Consider the following 26,611-nt stretch of genomic DNA (forward strand, 5'->3'; position numbering starts at 1 on the left):
ACCACCCTGAGTTACAGGGTTAGAGTTTTTTTTCTGAAGCTGGTAGCATAATGATCTGGAAATGTTGACTGGGTTAAGCAGGAAAAAGGTACTTAATATACATTATGTACTGAAATAAATAAAACAGATTTCATCTTCATTGTTTAAACAAAGTCACTTCTAATTCAGCTTCATAAATATGTTTGGTTTATTTGGAGATTTTTTTAAAATCATATGGAACTGTTTCTGTCACAGACACATCTACGTTTAGGAAATCTTATAAGGAAATGGAATATCTTGAAGGCTTACTTTTTCATAAGACTCAAATAAGTCTTACAGCTTCTACAAACACTACCAATGGTACTAAATATAAAAACAATCTAATAGTGACCATGCAAAACTGCACTGATACTCAATACTAGAGAATTCAGCAAGAATTTGTTTTTAATTAACTGTACAGGCAACATTTCACACAAATGTGCAATAATTTGTACAATAAATTAGTTGTTTATTTTTCACATTGTCAATGCAAACGATTGGCCTGTATACCTACATACAACATTAGCTGCAGAGAAACTGCAGAAGTTCATGAAACCCATAACTGCTTTTACATATCTGAGAAAGAAAAATTTTCATTGGTGCTTGTTTAAGAGGTATGAGTATTTGTATTCCCCACTTACCTCGTAACTACATCTATGATGATACATCTTAACTCTTAAATATACAAGCATACAGCTAATTCTTAAACCATTGTTCCACATTTATTACAATTGCAAGCAAATGGTCAGTATGCAGAAGACTAATTTCCCAGTTTTGTTCTAATACTACCAATCCTGGACCACCCAATGCCTTTCAAATGTGCTATTTGGTTGACACAAAACTATGATGGCTCAGTATAAAGGTTTCCCATTCATGAAGCAAAATATGAATTTCTCTGTCATGCTGCTTAGTGATACAAGGACTGAGGGGTTTTCACAAGCTGAAACTTTTTCTCTGGTAGAGAACACAACATAGCTTCTGTCAAAAAAGTTTAAACAGGCAACACAACCATTTTTCTATGTAATAAGGAAAAAGGTGAAAAAAACTTTCTATCAGCAAATCAACTTCACTGTCATGTTAAATACAGTATTGGTTCCTTTAACTTGTCACAACCTTTTGTCTCTCCTACACTTCAAAACAAAACAATATCTGATTAAAACAACTATCAAAATCTTATGGTAATATAAAATATTAGTCACTGGTGATTCTCATTCCTACTCCACAAATAGGACTATATTTTCTTTAAGCAAGGATTTCTGAGGAAAACAAATCAAACATAGATGAGCACTAATTTTCTAAGACCTGGATTTCTTGGATCTAGCATTATGCTTGAACAATTCATACATCACAGTAAATGCCATTTGTTCAACCTGACAAAAAAATTCAGAGACATTTTTTTCACATTCACACACTACATACTGTTTGATCTTTCTAAATGTTACTTTGTCTGAGGACTTTTCAGTTAGCAACAATTTGTTCGTCATTAAAATTTCAAAACAAATCAGTTAAAAATACTTAATTCTGGTACATCATAAAGACTGCTGGTGTTTGTTTGTTTCCAAACACCTAAGTACAGGCGTCAGAAACTGTAGCTAAGTATAAATGATCTTGACGTCACATGTGAATCCTGTAGAAAACAACACTCAGCCCCAACAGGCACTCTAAGAATCCAAGTCCAATTTAAATGGTTCTAATGTTAGATCTTTTACTTGATAACTAGTCACAAACCATGCAATTTAAGTAGTATAAACATAACATCTCCTCTGCATCAACAGTTTCCCAATCTAAAATCACTCACTCATTTTTACAACAATTTGGTCAATTTTAAGACAAAAGAACACTTCGTCATGAAACTGCAAGATAGTTGTAACGGTATCACAGTTACATGAAGTGTATTCTTATCATTATAGGTGAAAGTCACTCTGACCTGATAATTGAAAATACAATGCGTGGACAGAACATATGCGTGTGACATACACCTGGTACAGGGCATGAGGTAGCTGTTTGTGAACTGTTGGCAGGGGCAGGGGCATGGGCTATCTATTCTGAAAATCTGTGGGTTTATGGGTGAAGATGTTCACCCTGCACTGGGACTTTGATGATTTTGTGCCATCAACAATCAGTCTGCCATTGAAATACCCGTCAGGCACTACTCTCTCTCTGCCCTTCTGTATAGGAAAGGCTGTTTGCTGCCCAGCACAGCAGTCAGCTGCAGACTCAACAGTGTCCAATGTGTGGATTCCTATGACCAAAACAACTGCAAACATAATCCGAAAAGGAAATAAATGTTTTAAGGGAATAAATGAAATAAAATGTCTCATTTAACTTTCAACAAGAACTGTAAAGCCAAGCTCCATGGGACATTTGGTAATTAGATCACAGATAATGCTAGGGTTCTTGATTATGAAAAGGTAGCTTCAACACAAAGAGCACATGCATATATGCACATGTATACATTCCCTCATTTACTGGACTTGCAAGGCATTGTCCTCATTTTCCTCTTCTACCACTGGTTAGTGGTCCAGTTATATAATGCCCCACTTTTAAACACAACCTTTTTTTCTTGCTGCATAGGCAGCCAAGTCAGTGTGGTGGGCCAAGGCATGATGTGGACTACCACAAAAGACAAGGCAACAAGGCATATAATTTCTTGACAGTTTCAGAATGTTGATAATCTGTTATACATCCACTGGCAAATCTGTGTGCTGCCGTGCACTTTGATGGGCATGTATTCTGCTGCTATGTGAATGTCCAGGGTGATGGCCACCAAGCACATGCTTTAAATGAGACTCTGTAAATGAGGAGTCCATGAAGTCTCTATAACTGGACAACTGGGGAGTAGGAGAACACAGATGCTGAGATTCTGGCACTCCCATGTACTGTGTGAAACATCCTCCACCAGAAATACCATGACAAACTGCATGGTGTTCTTGTTTCCAGCTTTGGCAGTCTGCAGATAAAGACCATTTAAAGAAATCAAATCCTAAGATAGCATCTCCCTATAAAGTGGGGTAGAACTGACACTTTTATTGCACACAATTTTTTATATTTTTATATAGCATTGGATCCATCAAACAAGCACAGTAAAACATGACATGACCATATGTTGTTGTTCTGGTGACAGGAATAGTTAAGATATGGTCATCAGATGAAGAGTGTAGCTGTCTCGCTGGGACGTAGGGGAAGAGAAGCTCAGAGCAGTCAGGGCAGGAGCCAGCAAAAAAATTAAAACACAGCATGGACAGTTTGTACTGGATGCGAGAATGGATGGGGAGCCAGTGTAGAAAACAAAGGAGAGGAGTGGCATGATCCAGTTTCCTAGCTCTAAGCAGACTTGCCAGAGTTCTGTGCCTTTTGAAATCTCTGAATAAGGTATGAGGGACAGCCTACGAGCAAGGAATTGCAGTAAAAGCTACTCCTATCATCAGAGACTGATTGGTCTTTTGAGCCTGGATCAATCTGACTTTTTGGTGTTAGGACAGTATGATCATTACAGTGTCGATTTGACTCGGGTAGATGGTAAATGACTGGATTGGTATGGTTTGGTCCCAATGACTAGTGACCCAATGAACAAGCAATCTCTTTCAAAATGTACTTAATTTATGTGAGTTCTATGAAAAATTATAAAATAGGTTCAATGTTCGGCCACAAGCAGTCCAATTTAAAATGCTAGACTATTTTTTTCCCTGACTGTGCAACAACTTTTTTTTTTTCACACCAGATACACTAAAAATGAAGTATATCAAAGATTTAAGATAACAACAGGTTATTCTTCTTCAAAAGCAAATTTTTAGCTATTAATTTACTATTATACTTATGATTTTATTTTTAAAATCATAAAATGTACTACTAGAATTGAGGACCAAGTTAACAGTCATGATCTGCTACAAATTAAACTAGAGTACATGTATAACACAATCCAAATTCATTGCGCCACTAAAAGATATGTACTAATATTAGGCCGCAATTGTCTGTCTATACTATTAATCAAATTCTACCAGGACAAAAGTCACATCTTGTAGTTCTGCATTCTCCCTGAAAGAAGCACAACTTAGTGCTCAGACTGTTAGCAACAGGACTTTCTTTTTCTCTAAGCCTAAGGTACTGAAACATCAAAATCACAAACTTGCCAACATGCAGACCTATAATTTCTTGATGAATGTATTGTTACAATATCTTAAAATGAACAACCAACCTTGCATACCAAGCAAACAGGTGTGGTGGCCACATGGTGTAGCACACGTATGGTGCATTTCTGAACAGCAGCAATCATGACTACACCTCTCTGCAAAAAATGCCAGTATTTACAGCACTGTAAAAAAGATTTACCTTACAGTCTTCTTATGAAAAAAATATTTTCAACAAATTATCAAGTTTTCAAAAGTGCATAACATTTGACAAAAAATCAAAATGCTGTGCTTTGTGTAAGCACATCAGAACTGGTAAAACTTGGTTTTTTTCCTCCATATGTTCCATAATTCCTTAAACTATGACTTATTTGGATTATTCTTCCTAGTATGAACATGGTTCAGGAAGATTAGAGATCAATGACAGGTGCAACTATTAACCCTGGATAAAACATAGGTTGCAAACTAGGTTCAGGGCAGTAAACAATTACCAAAACATGGTACAAAAGCTTGAACCTAAGTGGCCAATTTCTCATGTACAAAAAAATTGTTAAAGGCTAACCTAAGTCACACAAGGAGTTAAGTTCAAAGATGATAAGAAAATAGCAGAACATACACTGTTATAAAAATAGTAAATTTTTGTATTTCTTTTAATATCCAAATGTGGTCTGAGCTAAATTTGTACTTTTGACCACTGAAGGTTCAATGAAACAGCTAATCTGGATAGCATTTACAAAACAGTGAAACAGCATCTTGCTTTAATGATTTTTGGTCTGAGGAACACCTTAATGAAATGGTTTTGTTTTATCCATCTGAATGCACTAAGCATTAAAGGATTTACACAAAGCTGTAGTTTGAAAGTGGCCCCAAGGTTTTCTCCTGGGGTCTTTTTTTTTTTTTTGGTTGTTGTCAATGTCCAAAATTTTGTCATATCATTTACTAGTTTGACATGAAATATGTAAATGTGCAAATGACATTTAGGAATCTGGTTCCCCTTTTGACTTAAAGCAAATTAATACAGTCTGGATTATGATTACAGTCATCTGGTCATGCCACATTAATGCAAAAGTTGTCAGAACTAAGGTGTCCAGACACTTAATCCCCAGACACTTAATCCCCAGACACTTCATCCCCAACGCTTCATCCTTAAAATGAAATTTTAACTATAAAAATTATGAAGCCAGCGAAAAATTTAATTGCAATTCAAATAATTATTTTCATATAAACATCACAATAAGTTTTACAATTAAAATACTTTAAATAATGTTGTAGATGTTCAAATGACGTTGAAGTTAATAGCATGATTTAAATATTATTAATGTATGTCAATATTTATTTTAATTGTAAAACTTATTGTGATGTTTATATGAAGATAATTATTTGAATTTCAATTAAATTTTTCGCCGGCTTCATAATTTTTATAGTTAAAATTTCATTTTAAGGATGAAGCGTTGGGGATGAAGTGTCTGGGGATTAAGTGACTGGGAACCCAGAACTAAGCCGTAAGTAGTCAAGATTTAGTAAGCTAAGCAACTGACATATGGATGACTATTAATAAAGTCAAGATGAATACTATGATGACATTTACTGCCTATAACATATCTGGAGTTTACTGTTCACTCATTACTGAGGGCCAGTTAATATTTCCTCAGTTTTTCTTGTCTTAACAACAGTCCCAAGATTTTGTGCTTTACTCTTACATTACAATGAAAGGGATGCTAATCTGTGGTGATTATTACCTCATGTGCAATGGCAAGTCTGCCCAAACCTAACTGATTATTCACAAAATTTTTGATGAAAATTGTAAAGATATAAATTTGTTGTAAACTATCTCTAGACATTTCTTGGTTTTTTGGAAGATCCACCACTGCACATCTCAAAAAGAAGTACCTTTGATCACTGTGAAACCTGTTGATTAGCAAGCTGAGAGTTAGCTACCCAGAAGAACAAGAAATTTGTCGCCAATGGACAAGATGAATCTATATATATAGATGACTGAGATTGAGTGAAAACTAGAGACCACAAGCTATCAAGCTAAGAATGAGCCGCCTATAAGAAACAAATAACTACAAATACTCACCCAGTAATGTTTGCTGCTGCTTCTTAGCTGCACAGGCATTGTACTTGGTGCATGATCCTGACGGGCACCAGTATCCTCCCCTTTTTTCTCCTCGTTTGACTGGCTAGCAGAGACTCCTGATGGCAAGGAAGACAAGCTGGATGCTCTCACAGGCAAACCAGATGATAAGGCTGAGGACAGCTGGTGCCCTTTAGAGTCTACACTACTGCAATTGCCTTTCACGCTGTGTCTTTGCTGATGGTATTTACCACACTGTTCACAATCCTGTCTGTCACATGTATCACAATCATGATAGTCTGATGTCTTTTGTTTACCAAAACTTGTGGAGATGGTTCCTCCCAAAACAGATGGCAAAGTGATAGAGTGTGAGCACCTGTCATGATTAGTGGGACCAGGATGAAAGGTACTGAGAGCATGTGTGCTGGCACTGCCAGTCTGCTGCACACTCAAATGTGGTCCTTGCAAAGATGGGCCACAGGAAGTATCCAAAGCTGCTGCAACAGCAACACGAGAACTGTGGGCACTGCTGGAACTGCTTGTAGTGTTGGACATCTCACTCTGAGAGTAATGCAGGCTAGAGGTGCTAGTACTCTGATGCAGCAGCTGCTGACTGTGGGATGCTGGTCCTCCTTGAACATCATCTTCTTCCACATCACTAGGAAAGATGGCAGCAGAGGGGCGCACACCAACCCATCCATTGACACGATACTGGCCTGGGGAAGAGTCATAGCCAGACTCTTTTAGCTGGTAATCTGCTCGTAATAAAAAATATCAGGGAAAAAAATTCATTACAAACATGTTTTTAAAAAGAAATTTATATTAAATACACTGTTTTTCCTGGCAAGAAATTGATAAGACTTGAGGGACCATTTGGGAAGTCTTCACACAGAATGTATAGTTCTTTTTTCTTCGTTTAAAATGTATTTTCTTTAGCAGCTGTATGTCTGCCATCTACTTCTTCATGCTGGTGCCCATATTTGACATTCTGCTGCCTTTATTCTGCATAAGCAACGCTTTTTACTCAAGAAATTTTGTGACTGCTCTATGTGGAGTTTGCTCTTGGTTGACAGGTTTAGAAGACTAAGTGATCTCAGCAATTTTTTTTTTTTTTTACATACAAATCTACAAATATCAGAAAAGAGACATTTTTAAAAAAACTTACACCATAAAATGTATATGAAAATATGTTGGCAAGGCTACAATCAAAGGGATAGCTGGAAGCATATGCTACTATCACATATTCATGGATATTCCAAGTGTGACATTCACTTTTTATCCCAAGGGAGTTATTAATATTTTGGGAAATATGTTGAGCTCAATCGAATGATCTGAAAAAAAATTTCTGGTAGATCTTTTAAAATATAAAATAATATGAAAAGTGGTTCAGAAGAGGACATTTTAAACCTATTATGATAGACCATATAAACACTTCAAGAATTTCATGCTTTGTAAATGGATCACCAAACTCATGCAATCAGCTTTCTTTTTATCTCAAAACTCTCAGGTAAGCTTATCCTCATCCAGGTCTTCCACAGGTAGAGTTCTGACAGCCTATCACACATGCTAGCCCACCGAAAAATTCATTTTCCTGTCTTGCTTGGCTACAGCTGTTTTAGCAAGACTGAGAATTATCGACGTCACATCTCTTCCTACCTTTCTTCTTGTCTTCTCTCACCTTGATAATGGAAGGTAGTGATTCCAATAGGACCATGTGTGAAGCTGCCTTCTTTGTCAGATGAATACCCAGTGCTATGTACCTCTCCTGGCAAAGTTGTTTCATCTAATACACACATCAATTAAATTTCACTCACAATCATTCTTTCATATGACATGATTATTAAGTACATTTAAACTTTTACTGACATTTAGAATAAGCCACTATGCAATGTACTAATCCTGCAACACATTACGTGGTTCCTACCTGTTGGTGTGGCACTATACATCTCGTGGCGCTTTCGAGTCTGATATATGATGATGACCCAGACCAAAGAAGGTACCAACCACACAGCAGACCACGGCTATAATGATGATGCCAGTTGTTGTTGACTCATCATCAAGGCCTGAAGGACTTCCTCCACTTCCTTTTGCCTAAGAAAAACACAGAATCACAGTCACGAACAAAATGTTTCATGGCTTTGTCATTTCAAAACAATTAGTTTTACAGGTTTTATAATAATAATAATAAAAAAAATTTGCAGTATCCCTGTTTTTGCCCCTTCTTAACACTGATATCATCATCCTCAATAAACTCAAGGATAGAGCTGAGATACTCAAAATCTGAAAGTGAAGTAAAAAACCACTTTATTGTGTTTTGTGAGTATGTTGCTTTAGTATCCATCATAAATTCTAGATAGCTCAGATTGACAAGAACTTACATTTACATCTGTGATTACACGCAATCGTGTAACACCCCTTTTGATACCCAGTGTGTTGGACATTTCGCAAGTATATAAACCAGCATCTTCCCAACGGGTCTCCACTATGATAAGCAACTGGTTGTCAGCAGTAAAGAAATGGCGCTGAGTCACATCTAAAGGCTCTCCATCCTTTAGCCAGCGTAACTTAGGGCGTGGGCTGCCTGAAGCCATGCATTCCAAGACTGATGTTTCCCCTATGCTTGTTGTCTTCTGCTCTTCCATGGGACGAATGAAGTCTGGCGTCTCTGTGACCCACAAAATTCTTATCAAGTACAAAAACAGGAAATCAGCTGCAAAAGCATCATCTAATATTTTTTATTTCTAAAGATGTCTACATATTTAGTATATTTTAAATACACTCATAAAGCCTAGAAATTTTACAGGCACTATTATTTTTAAGAATTTTAAAATGACAACACATACTGAAGAAATTTTAATTTAGCATTTTTTATTCTTCATATAATAAACAAACTTATTAATTTCAATGGCCAATTATTACTTGGCAAGTGTACTCAAGTTACGAAAAACAGAACAAGTGTTATACAAGGATAAGGGAAGTGGTGCATCATAGTTTTAGTTTAGTTTATTCCTTGTTACTTCTGTTAGGAGCATAGGGTTGTTCTACAGATATCACAGAAATCCACAAACACCAATTTACACCACAAAGCTTAATTTCAGCCACATAGATTTTCCAGATATATCCATCACTATAAAACCTATGGAGTAAGAAAACTGTAGACTAAACACTGGTAATTAAGAAGAAAAAAAGGTGAGCACCCGATCTGTCACAGCACGAGTGCCTTTCAAGGGCTATGAATATTGTTGGATACCATATTTTTAATGAGCTTGTGGTTGCGCCTAATACACACAGTCACAGATTTTGAATGCAATACAGATATAGCACTTACCCAAAATTGTAACAGTGGCATTGGTTGCTATGACACCTGCCTCATTACGTGCCATACATGTATACACGCCTTCATCAATGTTGCTGGTGCTAACAATAAAAAACTGGTCATCATTGGGGATGACATGCATGCGACGTTCTCTTGCAGCTGGGAAGTCATCACCACCATCTTTTTTCCAAGAGATCACAGGCTGAGGCTGCCCGGTAGCAGAACACTGCAACTTTGCTGATTGTCCAGCTTTCACTGTGATGTCGACTGGCTTCTTGACAAACACTGGAAATACTGTAAATAGTTCCCAACATAATCAGCTTCAGGCACATATTCTCTCTTTCGCAAATTGACGGCCATATGACTTGCTAGGGTGTCAATAAAAACATATTTAATGACGTTCTTTGTTTTGTAAAATATTAATAAGATATCTTAAAGTTTAAACATATCTATATCTAACTTTTCTTATGTACAAATAACATCTTGATAGAAGGCTGCACTTTGAAAGAATGCATCATCATCAGATATCAGCTAAGTTTCCAAAAGCAAAGTATATGTAGGCATTCCCTTTCAGATGGTCTGACTTACCATATACATTGATTCGAGCTCGAAGAGAGAAAGCAGATCCAAAATCATTGGACACAACACACTGGTAACGGCCTGCCATGTCATCTTCAACATTGTGGAGGTGCAAGGATGATGTATAATGTTTTATTTCACCAGTACTACTAGCTACTGTCTCCACAACACTCTCTTCTAATAGCTGCAATAGCAGACCAATCAAGCCTCAGTTAAAGCAACAACAGCCATAACCTGCAATTTCTTTACCAAAAAAAACAACAAAACCCCTGTAAAAACTAAAAACAGGCAGATAAATAAAATTAAGTTTAAAGAAAACAAATTAGTTGATAATGACAAATTAGAATGTCATACAAAATGTGAACATTACACATTTTAACCAAATGAAGTCTTCAGAACCCTTTGATTCTAAAATTAAAAAGCAATTGGAAAAAACTTTTGTATTACATAAGATCACATTTTAAGATATGTCAACATATACCTGTTACAAGCCTAAAATCATGAAACATGCAATTCTGGCATGTGAAAAACGGTACCTTTAACTAGCCTAGATGTTTCATTAATAATTTATGTGGCATTTTTCTGATACATTATGCACAGATCTCCAAAAAGACAAGCTTGTATATCTTTAGGTACCAAATATCATGCTCCTGCTCAAGCAACTGCACATGAAGACATTTGGATTTAAAGTACACAAAGATGTTTCAGAAACTGATACATACAACCTAGATTACCTCATTTTCTTCCACCTGCAGATGTAATGGAAGATCAGCTATTTATTATGGCTGTGTTGTCATACGTTTTTGCCAAAATAAAAAACTAGGTTTTTTGTGTCCAAAATTGTTTTCCCAATCTCATTATCTTTCATCTTTCACTTATTTTTCACTCACATGATTTTTTTATTTTGTTTTTGTATACATCTCTCAGAATCTTAAACTATGGGGAAAAAAAATCATCATAACACAGCACTCAAACTAAGCACTTTAAAAAAAACTGATCTGACAAGAACATTAATGCCATTTAAACTTATTAAATATGAGAATGAAATTAAGTAAGAAAAAAATGACTGCTTACTAACCATATTATCTTTTTTCCACTGAATGGTAGGCTCAGAATCCCCTGTGATTGCAGTTTCGCACTTTAGTGATATGTTTTCACCTTTGAAGGCATCCTGTGATTCGGGGTTAGTTAAAATAATAGGCTTAGGAATCTGCTGTTCACCTGTAAAAATGAAACTAAGTGTTATTTCAGAACTCCCATTTACTGTTTTGACATCAGCATGAACCAAGTGAAAAAGAATTCAGATATGGAACATATCAAACTTTCGCACTTCTATCTACAGCACCTGACCAAAAATCACTGTTTGTGGCAAGACCAAAAAATCATTTTAAAACAATACAAAAACAAGTGTCTTATACACATTCCACACTGCAATGGAGATATATTTTAATAAGACTGTACACATGCTAATTCAGCATCATGCTTTGTTTAATTTAGTTCTAAATAGGTTTTCTTCTGGATTAAACCACTCAAAATTCAGAGTAAATTGCATAAGTACGGTATTCTTAATCAGAACAAGTCCCTACATGTTACAAACCAACCATGAAACTAACCCACAAAGTGATCAGCATCAGTAAGACAGCTTTAAAATAATGTATACTCACTGCATTTAAATTCTTCAATGGCAACATCAAAAATGCTTTTTCCTCTGAGCAATTCTGGATAGCCACACACTGCTATTACAGTACCCTGGAAACCAAAGTGTGTGAGCCAGCTGGCAAGCCAGCCAATGTGGCAGTCACATAGCAAATTTGTCGAATTGAGCCGCCTAAAAGGGAAATGGTGAAGAAACAATAAACTGATATAAACATTTCATTAATATATATACATCCACATGAGCAGGGGCATGTCCACTCTCTCACACTTATACGAAAAGCACACCTATATGTCTGCATGCACGCACGTGAACAAATATATACAAAAACTATCTTAAAGGACTGAGATTTCATAAAATAATAATAATGAGTGATGGTGTTTGTGAAGGTGTATGCTTAAGACAAAAACAAGACACGGACATCATATGGCGAAGTTTAGGATAAACAACAGAATTCACAAGTAATAAAATACAGACACAAGAGGAATCAAGTAACAAACAGCAAAGAGTGCAGAGGAAGACAAGCAGGCAGACTTATCACAAGATGAACAAAAGTGAGAGAGATGGTCAGAAGATGGACTAGTATTAAGTGGACTGCTGTTAGGAGTAATGCTCATTTATTGCACTGTAACTCCTGAGACCATTTATTGTTCTGGTGACAGGGACAGCTAGCATACAGTTGTCAGGATTAGAGCTACCCGGCCCTATTCTTGTGCATGAAGTGGCAGCTCTACAACTTCTTTGTCTGTCTGTCTATCTGTTAACTGGAATTTTAATCAATTTTGCCCTGAATGATTTAAAACAAAAATTCTGCATATATTTTTAACACGTGAATTTGTATATTTTTCAGGTAATGTGTCTTTGACAATACTAAAAATATGCAGGCTGTAGAAGCTCTGTAGCCTGGTGGTTAGTGCACTCGACTATGGAGCTGAGAGTAGTTACTTCAAGGGCTACTCAGGCCTGCGGCTAAAATTGTCCTGCCTGCCTACAGTGGCTGTCCAGCTGAAATGAGCACTTTAAGGTAAAGATGGCACAAGGAAAGGGTTCAGCTTCTTCACACAATCCCTCACATACTGCTCAGGACTCTTTACCTTTTAACTTGTGCACATATACATACGTACTAGCTGGCAAAAAAAAAAATAGAGGAAAAACTAACCACCATCTGGGAGTAAAGACAACTTCTTTGTGTTTCTAGGTGACTGGCCAATTCTCTTATATATCCTGTACTTGTGGCTTTAGAATGTCAGGTGGTTTTGGCTGCAGTGTTCTTGGGGCATGATTAATATTTAAAGATACTCATACTTTCAGTGTAGGCAGTCTTTAAAATGAAGGAGTTTGCTCCCAATGAATTCCTGACAACTTTCACATGACATCAAATACTGTCCTCCTAATAGATTTTCTGCAAGCCTTCATTCAAAGCCTTCATTCAAAGCGATTAGAATCAGAACCTGCAAGAGCTGAAGCATCAGCACTGAAACGGATGCTAAATAATCAAATGTTCTTGAGTGACTGCCTGCTCCGAGTGGAATCAGTGGCAACAAGAAGTTGACAAAGAATGGAAGCATTCTGGAGAAGCCCCATATTAGTCTGTCTTTTCAGAAGGCCAGAAAAATTATCAAACATGGAATCAAAATTTTATGACCTAGAACTTGGGTTACAATCTATTCAAATATCTACTCCATAATCTCAATCATGCTAGAAAAAAATGATGTTTTGGACCTCCATACCAAATTCTATTGCCTGAAAGCTGCAGAAAATGCTACTTGTGATTATACAGAGGGAGACCTGATGCTAGAACACATCCTGAACAAGCTTCAATTCCAAACATGGCCTGAACCCACTGACTTGTCCACCAAGGTCTGGTGAACGGCTTAGAATCTACTCAAAACATTTTGGTTTATGACAGCATCTGGTCTTTGGGGATGACACAACCATTGAACAAAAGAAAAAGAAGAATTACAGAAATTTAAAGCAACAGGTTGAAATATCATTAGACCAGAAATTGCTAAAATGTTGCAACACATCAGTAGTAAGAAGACTGTTCGCAGAACACCTGAATTTTGTTTTTACCTCATCGACCAAATCAGATTAAACTACTCATGTAAAAAGCAGTCTATTATAAGAGTTAGAGGTGCATGTCCCCATAATTATTCTTCACTGCAAGTTTCTATAATTATTCAGAAAAGTAAAGTGATAAAAGTAAATGTCACTCTTATTACTTCCCCTCCCCTGCCTGACAATCTGGCTATTTTGTGTTCACTGAGGTTATAAAACACTCTAATATGCACTTTTGAAAAGTTCTGATTTATATTTATGCATATGCAAATCTGTAACTCTGTCAAGTAAATAGAAAATTATTTCATTCATATTGGTAACACAAGTGTTCAGGCTGTCACTGGCGTTACCAGCTATCATTTGTGTTACCCTGGATGATGTGTGTTACCCCTCTAATATTTTATAAAACATACATCATGTAGTGTATGCAAATAAAAAAGCAACTGTTTTAAAAAAACTTGTTCTTCTTTCACTTCCCTGATTGTTTATTTTAGATTCTTAACAGTGCGGCAATTTACGAATATAAATGCTCTTTAAGCACACATGAACACAAAATCTGTTTTCTAGGAAACAAAATTGGTGACACCAGTGACTACCAAGAGTTGTTGCTTTTAACCATTGTAGTTTTTTCTGCATTTTATGTTTGCATTTGAAGTGTAATGTCAGACTGTGCATAAAATCGTTCCCAAAATACTAGTTTTCTGATTAAAGTTGATTTGTGAAAATTTACATTTATTAAACTTCTCTCGCACACACACATATCCCCTAATATTACATGTATAGATATAAAAGAGATGCATACAGGCATGTACTGCACACACAAGCATGTGTATATTCCCATCCATGTATACCTATAGGTACCCAATCTCACGCTAAAACCCAGTCAACACCAATCTCTTGTAATAAATGCCAGTCTAATATTTTTAGCTGCTGCTGTCAGCATGCTTGGAAGTGGCCTCATGCCAAGAAAAACAGAACAATGTGCAACAAGAACTGTCCACCAACATCACTTATAATTCAACTATCAATTCGAAAATATTATAATATTTACTCACAGTTCACGGAGATCCTGCAAGGGTTGAAAAGAATTTTCCTGGATGGTAGTAATATCATTATGTTCTAAGTGCAGCTGCCGTAGACGCTGAAGACCCAAAAATGCCTGATTTGTAATGGACTTGATGTGATTCATCTTTAACCCCAACTTCATGAGCTTTTGAAGTCCTAGAAAAGCACCACTCACATCCTCCATTGTCCAAGAGATGGAATTGTCATTCATTTCACTATCACAGAAAAAAAGCAAATACTTATTATTTCTCAGATTAATTTCTGTTACATCATATTTAGCAACGTTCACAACAGGTATGTATTAAGTCATGTATCAAATACATACTATCTGATTCCCCAGACAGATTTCCATTAATATCCCTAATGTAAAACATAAATGTATAGTGTTTAAAAATATTATTTGGAATCATTCTAGTAAATTTTAAATTTGACATCTGAACTTAACAATTTCCAAACAGTAATCTCAAAGTAAATGGAAAAAGTTGATAACTTCATCAGGAGTCAGTAGGAGCAAAACAAAAGTTAAATTATTCCTTGAGAAGTGCTCTATAATAAAATGAAGTCAACCTAGAAAGACTTAAAAGCATTTTAATTTGTAGATTCAACATAAAGTGATGAATATATTTTCAAAATGATGAACTAAAATTGTCAGAATGTTCTTGGCAGGATATTCTGTAAAGTATCTTCCAAAACCAAGATTTGGGGTGGAATGTAGAAGAAAGTATACTTCCCAACATTAAAAAGGTCACAGTTTTTAGGCTTGATCTTCACAGTCCTTATTTACTGAATGCTAAATATGCACATGACTAAAACTAAAACATGAGTGCAGAAGTCTCTGCATAAATAGGCCAGTTTATATATCTATTTCTAACTGGACCAATGTGCACATTACACAGTCTCTTGTATCGCTCACAGCGTAATAAGATGACGGAGATCAGAAAAGGCACCATCATCAATACGTGACACACGATTATGATCAAGCACCAGGTTCTTCAATGCTGACAGTTTTGAGAAGGTTCCCTGAAGAATGGTGGTCAGATGATTGTTTGTTAGATCCCTGCAGCAATCCAGAATCAAAACAAGTAATATTTATCTTCTGATGTCAAAAATCAAGTAGAAGATTCTTAGGAATTACATCTTCTACTACAAAATTACATTGTGAATCAAAGTAGAAAAGATTAACAAGTCTTCTAAATAAACATTCTACGTTCATGACTAGGAATGGTGAACTTGTTGTAAAAGTAAAGATGTAAAAAGATAATTCAACCCAAAATGATGTAATATATGTTAATCTTTAATTTTTCTTTTATCTCACTAGCACTTCAAGGTATCTGTTCTCTGGACTTTTTTTCTCAGTGCACATGTTAGCCAATTAGATCTCTGCCCTAGAGAAACATGACTGATTTTTTTAAAGGTATTAAGCATATATGCACTGGTTTTCAAAACACTGAAAACCTAGAATACGGAAACCAACTAGAACTAGAATATTTTGGGTTCTTTGAGAAAACCTGAAAATAAATCCACATCTTCATGAAATCATGAACATGAAATCTCAAGCTGTTTGTAAGGCACCAGCACTTAATTCTAATTTACTTTGCTGCAGAAATTTATTTCATTATACCTTAAGTGGCTCTTGTATTTACTACCTTAAACATGCATGCCCACATTCAGCTTTTATGAACAGTGTCATTCTATTCCCTTATCCTATTTCTTGACAAAAAGAAAGCAGAACTTTGTAATCATGCCAGCTATAAACTATTCATCATAAAATTCACAAAAATAAACCTACAGCAAAGCCATAAAGAATACAAGCACAAGCACAATAAGAAAGTGCACAGCTGAGTAACCTAACCAGTGCAAAATTGTTGTACTTGAGGTGACAGACACTCACCAGCAAGTGAAATCATAAAATCTACATTTATATGCTCATGGCTTGTGAACAAAAAAGAAAATTTTGTTATGTATGAGCAGAGACAAAACTAAATGCATTACATTAATAGCATTAACAGCCAATGCTAACAGCAATAAAGGAAGTTCCCAATACCATAGTGTTATACTATTTATCTTATCATTATGGTGTTTAAACAACATTTATGTATATGACTGTACAAACACTTTCTTTTGCTTTATGTGAAAATAAAAGAAACAAAAATTAAGAAAATATCTTACAGCATATCCAGACCCTGGCAGTATTTCCATCCATCCAATTCAATGGAAGCAATTTTATTGTGAGTCAGTGACCTGCATCAGATACGTAAACACTTAAGAAGTAAAAGAAGTAAAAAAGTAGGCTGGCAAAAGCAAGCTATCCCGTGACTAATGGGAAGTTTGTTAAACATTACAAAGATCTTTATTCAAAAAAGGTATTTGTTACTTTCTTTTATTTACAGGATGTCAAAGTAAAGAAAATAACAAAGAAAGGTTAATTTAAAACTTACAGCTGTCTCAGTGATGCCAAGCCATACAACCATCCTTTTGTCACATTGGAGATGTTATTAAAGTCAAGTTGGCTGCAATTTATTTAAATGATTAAAAGATCTAACACAACAAGAGTTGGTCTTGATGCACATTCATTCTATCCATGAATTACTAAACTTTAATTTCTTCCTACCATCATAATTCTGTGTGTGCGTGTGCGTGTGTGCGCATCTGCATGCATGCACAGCCTTTTTGCATCAACAGACTAGTAATAATAATAAATGTAAAATTTGTAAAGCGCATACTCATGCTCCTAATGAGTATGCTCAGAAAACACAAAGAGGAACCAAATAACAAGAACAAGAGCTGAGAGTAACAATTAAAAAAAGAGTAAATTTTTAAAAAATACATCTTCAGATGAAAACTTGAAATCCAAATAAAAGCAGAAAGGTCTTAATACAAGCCAAAGAAACTCACAGATTGTTGATCCTGTCTAGGCCCCAAAAGGCACCATCCATCAGGTTTGAAATAGCATTATGCTTAAGCTTCAGTACCTGTAAATTCTGCAGACCCTTGAATGCCAACCCATGGATAGTTCCTATTTCATTTCTAGACAGCTCTCTGCACAAAGATAACAAGAAAAACCAAGCAAATGAAACAGATGACAATAGGCTAATTATGTCCTACTAAAATTGTGAAAACTGAATTTTTCATGCCACCACCAGAGCAAAAGTGGCATAGTAGCGAGAGTGGCATAATACCAACGTACAGTCCAAAACTCTCAAGAATCGTCTGCTGGCACTAGCTGTTTCCTCTCATTCTCCCCCTCACCTCTTCATCCTCCACCCCTCCCAACCACATCCGCGCACCTGCATCCTGTCGCTAGTCGACCCCCTCCCGCTCTCCCTGTCACCCGGCCAGCGACCACCACCCCCGATCGCCAGCCTCCACCCTCCCTGTGTGCGTGCTATGTTCCATCCCACCTAACTGCGATGTCCCACACTACCGTACAGTATAATAATCGAGCACTGCGTGGAATTTCACAACTTATGCCTTTTAACAATCACACAATAGTGGCATAGTAGCGAGATTAGGTGGTGGCATAGTAAATTTATTTTGCATTGAATTTATAGTCGGGACCGAGCAAAGGTGGTATAACACCGAGAGTGGCATAGTAGCTGGGTGGCATAGTAGCGAGATTTGACTGTATATAAAATTTTGACAAGTGTGTTGTTAGAGTTGACATTTTAATAATAAAATCATGTCATTTGTTTGCAAAAACTCATATATTTGGTTCAAGGGTTTTCAACAGATTAAAAATTATCAAAATACAAGCATTCATAACTGAAATAAAATACTGCCAACTTTTATAATGACACCTTTTTTGTAGCATTAAAAAAAAAACCAATGAAATCAGCTGACTGCATGTGAAATTCCCTGGAATTTCTACCTGAAGTAAATTAATTAACTTCATAACTGATAGTATTAATCTTCATTCGATCTCAGATTTTAAGACTAATTTAAGTATTTATCAACCTGTTTAAAACAGTTAACTATGTAAAAATGCAAACACATCAGGAAAAAAATGTAACAAAGATAAAGCGACTTACAGAAACTTGAGATTTGTGAGTCTGAAGAATACTTCTTTTTTAAGTTCAAACATTCGATTCTTGTTCAATTTAAGCCTTTCTAAAGCAGTCAAGTTGTCAAGGCATCCTTTTTCCAGACGCATAATGTTGTTGTTATTTAGATACCTGCACACCAAATAATAATAATACAGTGAACTTATATAGTACCATATCCTATGGGCAAGCTCAAGAACTTTACCAAAAAAAAAGACACAAAGATATACATGGATGCATGCAACAAACACAGAATGTCATATGAGATCAATGTTATGTAGCCAGAAGCTGCTCCCAGTGTGCACAATTCATTGGAAAAACTAATTCAGGCTGCAAATGCTCCTTTCCAAACCAAAGGTCCAGTCACAGAACGGATCTAATAGGTAGAAACCTTTTTATTTTTTTCACTGTTCATTGGGTTCATGAGTTGCAAAACCAAATGTCTGATTAAAATATTGTTGAAACACTGCAATCTTCAGCAGAAAATGATATAACGGAATCAATGTAAAAGCAACAAATCAAGTGACCAATAGTCAAAAATGTCAAATGCAGTAGTGTAGCATCTTTTTATGGAATAAGAGGTGTTGTTTGCTTGTTTGTGTTTTATGCTGTGCCAGAACAAAAGGTGCAAAAGTTACTGAAGTAATTGATGTTCCACAGTAATAGATTCCAATGCCCTTTTCTTAAGTTGAAAATTAAAAACAGTAAGGAACATTAAAATGTTAAAAGTAAAATACAGTCCAACTATCTAAGGGTAAAAGGACAAAATATTACAATCTAAAATTGCAAATTCAAAATAAATGCAGGCATGGAGACCCTACAAGTGTATACATGTGCATGCACTCACACCTCTCACAAAAAGATATTGGCAGGTATTTTCTCTTCTCACATGATCACCACACACCCACAGAGATGTCAATAGTCAAAATAATTCTACATAGAATACTTACAGGCGGGTAAGACGAGATTGTGAAGGGAAAGCTCCTACTGGAATATCCATAATCTGATTGTGGTTTAGATAGAGTGATTCTAAAACAGGCAGTTGTTGCAGAGCATCTGCTGACACTGTGAGAATCATGTTGTGTGCTCTGAAATGATTCCAGGTTATCAATCAACAATTTCAGCCCTATCTCCCAGTGTGTCTTATTAAAAAAAAAAAGGCAGGGTGATGGTGCTGATTGCAATAAATCCTTCATTCTTTCTACTGCCAAAAGATGACTGAACTGCAATTCTTTTCAAGCTTACTACCTTCAAACTGGTCACTTTGACAGTAAAATTGTATATAAATGATGTTTTATTTTCTAAAACAACCTTACAACCTCTGTTTGCAGCATCAAATGGATTACAGACTTGGAAAATGTGTTTGTTTTTTGCATTAACCATGAATCAGGGTTATCTGATCAGCAATGTAGAACTCTGTCTTAAAGAATTGTGCTGAAATTAAACAAAATTAAAATTCAATATTAACTAAACAAAAATTATTTGATCTATAGCTAATAATAACATATTTTAAATATTTAGCTTCATAAGAATTATATATAATTTATAGAACTTTGATTTGTATACAATGTTTACATCTGTATAATGTATTTGTAATCCAGTAAATCAAAATGGGAAGGAAGAATCAAATATAAAATTACTTCTTAATTGTTTCTAATTTTTCTCCTCGACTGATAAAGCGATTATCTTCAATATTTTTATGGGATGCTACAAATTATCAGAATTTATGCTGTGTTAGGAACGAGGTCACCTAGGAAGAAAAGCAAATAGTCCCAAGTGACCGACTCCCCTGTAAAATGTCACCTTGTCATTACTTAAAAGGCTCTTTGTTTTTGGTTGCCCCTATTGCTCACTATAAACACTTGTTCGCTTCAATCAATCTGCACCTGCCGGAACACTGCATGAAGTTTAAAAGTGGAATGAGTATAAGAGTAGCAATATGTTTCAGACACTTATTATAAGAGCACAGATCATTCCTGTCAACTGGAAGGTAAACTGGCCCAGATACTTTATCCCCAGATAAACACCCATGATAAATAAACTTATATATAAACTCACTGAGACACAAGGATAATACTGAGGTAGTTACCCTGAATGTACGAATGCAAGAGATTTATATCACTTATTATGCATGAACTTGATTAACTGCATAAATATTCACTGGTTTAATATTGAAATAAATATTCACTGGTTTAATATTGAACTCACAGTGACATTTCAGTGACGTTAAGTGGCTTTGATGGCACTGGCATTTCTCTTAGTTTATTATGAGTAATTTTTCTGAAAAAGAAAGAAATAACAATAAAACAGATTGTACATGTTCAACTAACCTGTAAATAGTTAAATTAAAAGACTAGTAGTACTAAAACTGATACCCACTGTAACTTTATGCCGAACAGCCTTTATAAAGCACATATTAATCTATATTGATGCACTATTTCATACACAAACCATTTGCAGAGTATAATATAAAGGCAAGAAAAAGGAAAGACTTACAAAATGTGTAAAGATTCAAGATCCTGAAAAATGGTTCCATTGACAAATGTGATGTCATTGTTACTCAGATCTCTGAAACAAAAAGGAAAAAACTCCAATCATATTTTGCATTATTATACAACACCACTAGGGCACAAATCAATACTTAAATTTAAATTACAACAAAATTCAGTCCTAGTGAACCTTGCTTTTAAAGTCATCTGGCTGTAGAAGGTACAGAAAGGATCAATATGCTTGACTAAATCAAATGACTTACAATATTATGGAAAGTTTGTTTTTACCTGAATAGACTTTAGTATGTATTAACCAATCAATCTGAACAATTCATTCATGAGAAAGGAATGGTGCAATCACTAGTCTCCAGTGTTAAAGATCTTTATCAACTTTATGCAACAGGATATTTTAAAATACTATGGTGTAGATCCGTCATTTGGTCTTTAGCCAAGTCCATAACACAAGGATGAGATGAAGCTAGTTACCCCAAGATGAACAAAAATACACTATTTTCTAAAAAATTATTTTTCAAAAACTAAGAGAAAGGACAAAACAAAATTACAATAAATATAAAAAATAAACATAAATTAACTGTTTCTACCTCAATCCATTTCATAAGAATACCATTCTGTAAATCCAAAATAGACGAGAGTTGTCCAATAAAATTTTGAAAACATTTTTCCCTGCAATTAGTCAAGTGTTGTCCACACACCATTTCTACTGAATTTTCTTTATTTCGTCAGGATTACCTAAATCCTAAATCCTATGAAAAAAAAGACTTGTCAATGCTGAAGTCTTCTTCACCTTCAATCTCATCAGGTGAATCTCATATTAGCTAAGAGTTTATGTTTCTGTCGTGGTGTGGCACTTATTTTAAACAGTTCTGCTAAATGCCATTTTGGCAGAGAAAGGAGGGCTTTAGAAACTTCCCTTTAAAGTCTAAGGAAGAGACCTATGTTTGGAAATAGTTCAGCCAGTGTAACCATTGATTTTTAGATGGTGGTGTCCTTAACTGTACCAAACAGAAAATAGACTTTAGTAGGAGCTACTGCGTAGGCACTGGGTTTAGGCCATATATGCATTAAGTTAGCATAAGTTAACAATGACTTCCATATTTTTAGAAAGTTCCATTACTGGTCATAAAAACACTAAAGTACATATGCACATGGCATAAGCAAATAATACATTGGCAAGTACAGTGGAACCTCGGTTAATGAACACAATCCATTCTGGAAAGTTGTTTGTTATCCGAAACAATTTTTCCCATAAGAAATAAAGGAAATAGATTTAATTGGTTCCCAGCCCCTGTTGACTCGCTAATATTTGAAAGTTAAAGGCTATATAGGTATGTTTTAATGAGAACAGTTATAATACAATATAAATAGACTTAAATAAACATAAAAAACATTTTTAAAAAAAAGCATTTAAGCATAAGAAAACTTGCCATTTTGACGGCGTGGGTGGATGGAGGTGTGGGGAAGGAAGGGGTGAAATTACTGCTTGGATTCCCCCTCCATGAGCATGTGACATTGTAAAATCGGGGGTGACTTCCCTTTTCTGTTGCTTTAAGGATGAAGGAAAAGACCTGTGCCGTGTCTGTTGCTTCTGCCTTTTTTGTAACACTTTTGGGTAATACGACATCACATTATCATTGAGCATGTTTAGGCTCCTATTGCCTATCGCACTGTCATTACCTTGCTAATATTGCTCTTAATCTTCTTTGGAGCCATGATTGAGGATTATCTTATTAAAATAAAGCACAAAAATTACTAAATAAGAAGGATGCCTACAGATAAGGAATGTAACTGTGTCGCGAGCGCAAATGATGACATGCTGGTCGGTCACGTGTGGTTCACGTGGCTGTTCGTTATCTGAAATTTTGTTCGCTATCCGAAACAAATTTTTAACAAATTTTTTTTCTTTATCTGAAATATTCACTATCCGTGGTTCCACTGTACATTAAAAACTCCAGTCAAAAGACTCAGCAATAAGGTTTCGGAAAAGCCCAATGTTTAATAACAGTTCAATTTGTACCTAGATGCTGACAAAAGGAAAATCATTCAATGCCTATTAGTGTTATCTGTGTTATCTTCATTAATGTCAGTGTGCATTCCATACAACTTAGTTTAAAACATTAACTTAAAACAGCAAACTTGGTTCTTTTGGCATCCTCTATTTTAAACAAGTTCTATATACAACTGAATTTATTTCATAATATTCCACTTTTGTCTTGCTGTATCGGTGATAAAAGAACTTCAATGCCTACTCCATCTATTTTCTTAAATATAATTTTTGTCATATTTATTGCACTATCATAAAATAACGAGAATGATATGGACTATTTTGAAAACATTTATTCTTGTAATAATTTGACTCTTTGACTCTTGTGTCTGTGGCTGGTCTGGTGGCATAACTGTTAGCACCTGTTACCAATACATTTATTCTAATACAGTCTTGTCATCATCTGGAACTTCATCGTAACTATCCAAACCCCGAAATCTGGCCTGAATGTCTTATGACTCCATTTGCCATTGAATCATTGTCTGTTATAATTTATATTATTTATTTTAATCATTAACATAATGATATTATTATCATTACTTTATAATTCAACATGTCCATCATGTTTTTCAGCTGAAGAATGAAATCCATCCGTCTGGCTGACAATCTTAACTAGGGCTTATATTTGGGTTAGGGCTCGATCACAAGCATCCTAAAAAATCCTTCTAGGACTAGAAGCATGTTAATAATAAGGATGCATGTAAAATGCAGAATCTCTCTCATGCACACACTCAACCATAGACAACTTAGGAATGCAGCAGGAATGAGTAACTGAAAAAGGTATTCCATAACATGCAAGTCTTTAACCAGTGGACAGTGCAATTACAGGATTTTTGGTGGGTTTTTTTAATTTGGTTTTTTTTGGGGGGGGGTGTGCTCGGGACCCCCAAAATGTTTTCATTCATTTTAAGCAAAATACCATAACAAAACATCAACTATTAATATTAATACAATGGTAGGATATACAAAGTAATAGAATAATAGCATGCGTACATTAGTTACACTAGATTGTAATTATGATGGTAATACAAAGGGAATTTTCCTGTTATACACATGCACAAATTTATGAAAAAATTTTGATTATGGGCATGGTGTGAACTGCACAAAATGTTATTTTTAATATGACAGTTTAAAGACATTACTTTCCTAGATTAGATTTTGTAATTAATTTGTTATAAAAACCCTGAATATTGGACACATTCTTTATTGGCAATTTATTTTGTCTACTTAGTGACAGCAGCTTCAAGTGGTCAGTCATTTTGAAACAGCACTTGCATGTGACTAGTGTTGATGCTAAGGTCTGTGAAAGCTAATAAAAGTTGGACAAAACTTAAATGCAACAGTATAGATGTCAAAAATAATGATCTTTCAACAAGATTTCTGGAGCCAAAAAACATAGTCTCAACTACTTTAAATTAAATTTTAAAACCTACTTTGCTTGACAACATAGGATAATGGAAAGAAATCAATTAATCAATTTCACTCTTAATTCTTTTATGGCCTTTGGTTTTTATACAGCTTCTGCGTGACAATGACAACCTGCATATATTAACATGTCTACTAAAAAATTGGTAAACAAATTGGGTCATATGCTGGTCACACAAAGCTAGAAGTGCCTAATATATGTCACATTATTTGGAACAAGTCTTAATCTTAGAAGCATTTTATATATTTTTTAACTTACAATTTCTCCAGTTTGTATAGTCCTTTGAAATCATCAGGTTCAAGAAAAGATATTCCATTTGACTGCAACTCTCTGCAAAATAAAGAAAAACTAACAAACTGGTGATAGGAAATTTTTTTCCAAACTGTAATTATAAGTGATTCCCCTTATTTAAGAAACAAATATTTGGTAATAATAACTGAGGTATTTATAAAGCAGCCACTCTTTCTACACCAATTCATAGTGCACACATAAAAGATCTCATGAACATGGGGATGCACACCTGCACACACATTATGAAAGGAGAAAAAAAAACTATTATCTATCCAAGTATTAACTTACATACAGTAAAACCTCCCTGTTAAAATCCACCAGACTCCAGTTGAAACTTAAAGGGGTCATAGTAGAAAGATCAATCACTGTGCTTCCCTTCCAAGGGCCATGAATATAAACACCTATAAGTCAAGTTCATTTATTGAAATGTTGAAAATAATACTCTTAAAAACCATATCATAATGCTTTATTTGTTGCTTTTGCTTAGTCATGCTTATTCTGTCACTGTTAGGCTGTACTGAAGATTTATAGGGAAACTCTCCAGGTAACTGCAATCGATGAACACATGTATTTATAATTTTTTTAATGTGATTTCTACTAAAGTTGCAAAAAAGCACAAACAGTTGGACACAATAATTTTATTTTTATGGACACATGACTTCTGCTAAAGATCAATAAGCATCATTGACTGATGTGCACTGGTTGAGACAACAATAATTGGTTGGGGGGGTCACATCAAATACCATTTCACCTAGGCTATATTAATCCATGCTTTATGCTTTCTAGGTGCATTCACAATCATTTCTACTACTGATCTGTTAATAATGTATTAAAGCTGGAGGTTTTATGTAGAGGAGGAAAATAAAGTATCTTAGAACTTAGGCCATGTTCATTTTTATTATAATCTCTTTATCTTCACCATAAAAATTCCCTTCCCACAATATTTGGGATTTTGCACACATATGTGCACAGACACATGCATACCCACTCAAACACATCCTGCATATACACCCATGTGTGCAGGTGTGTACGTAGGAGAGAGAGAAAGAAAAAGTGAGATTTTGTAAATGATATTTAGCACAAAAGCATTTTATTAAGTCTAAACTGTTGTTGTATGACAGCCAAACATTAGTTTATACTATATTTCCACTTCACACTTCTGCCACAATTTCTCAAATTTATGATTTTTCTTTACCTAAAACATCAACAGATCATAAATAACTCTATTGAGCATTTTTTTTTGTTTTGTTTACTTAAAACTAATACTTTGCACATGGAGAAGTATAACACTGACCTAAATTTGGTTCCATTAACTAAGCCTATAGCTTATTTGATGCTAGTCATTTGATGACAATATGAAGAAATAAAACATGCGTTTCTTCTCATCAATATTTAACAAAATGTAAAAT

The 26,611-nt window shown here is 35.1% G+C and overlaps 1 protein-coding gene across 1 annotated transcript in view; it reads right to left on the minus strand.

The window, feature by feature from the left end:
* Positions 1-163: 163 nt before the first annotated feature.
* The window catches only part of LOC112571773 (leucine-rich repeats and immunoglobulin-like domains protein 2), a 27,919-nt gene continuing 1,471 nt past the window's right edge, over positions 164-26,611 (minus strand). Inside the window, 21 exon segments of the mRNA XM_025251052.1 lie at positions 164-2,968; positions 4,214-4,303; positions 6,226-6,977; positions 7,901-8,005; positions 8,147-8,216; positions 8,218-8,293; positions 8,581-8,887; positions 9,551-9,832; positions 10,127-10,301; positions 11,196-11,338; positions 11,782-11,945; positions 14,885-15,109; positions 15,808-15,951; positions 17,064-17,135; positions 17,333-17,404; positions 17,790-17,933; positions 18,923-19,066; positions 19,885-20,022; positions 21,143-21,214; positions 21,431-21,502; positions 25,170-25,241. Of these exon segments, the coding sequence (XP_025106837.1) occupies positions 2,798-2,968; positions 4,214-4,303; positions 6,226-6,977; positions 7,901-8,005; positions 8,147-8,216; positions 8,218-8,293; positions 8,581-8,887; positions 9,551-9,832; positions 10,127-10,301; positions 11,196-11,338; positions 11,782-11,945; positions 14,885-15,109; positions 15,808-15,951; positions 17,064-17,135; positions 17,333-17,404; positions 17,790-17,933; positions 18,923-19,066; positions 19,885-20,022; positions 21,143-21,214; positions 21,431-21,502; positions 25,170-25,241 (3,490 nt within the window). The 3' untranslated portion in view covers positions 164-2,797.

Source organism: Pomacea canaliculata, linkage group LG9 (assembly GCF_003073045.1).
Source record: "Pomacea canaliculata isolate SZHN2017 linkage group LG9, ASM307304v1, whole genome shotgun sequence".
Lineage (NCBI taxonomy): Eukaryota > Metazoa > Mollusca > Gastropoda > Architaenioglossa > Ampullariidae > Pomacea > Pomacea canaliculata.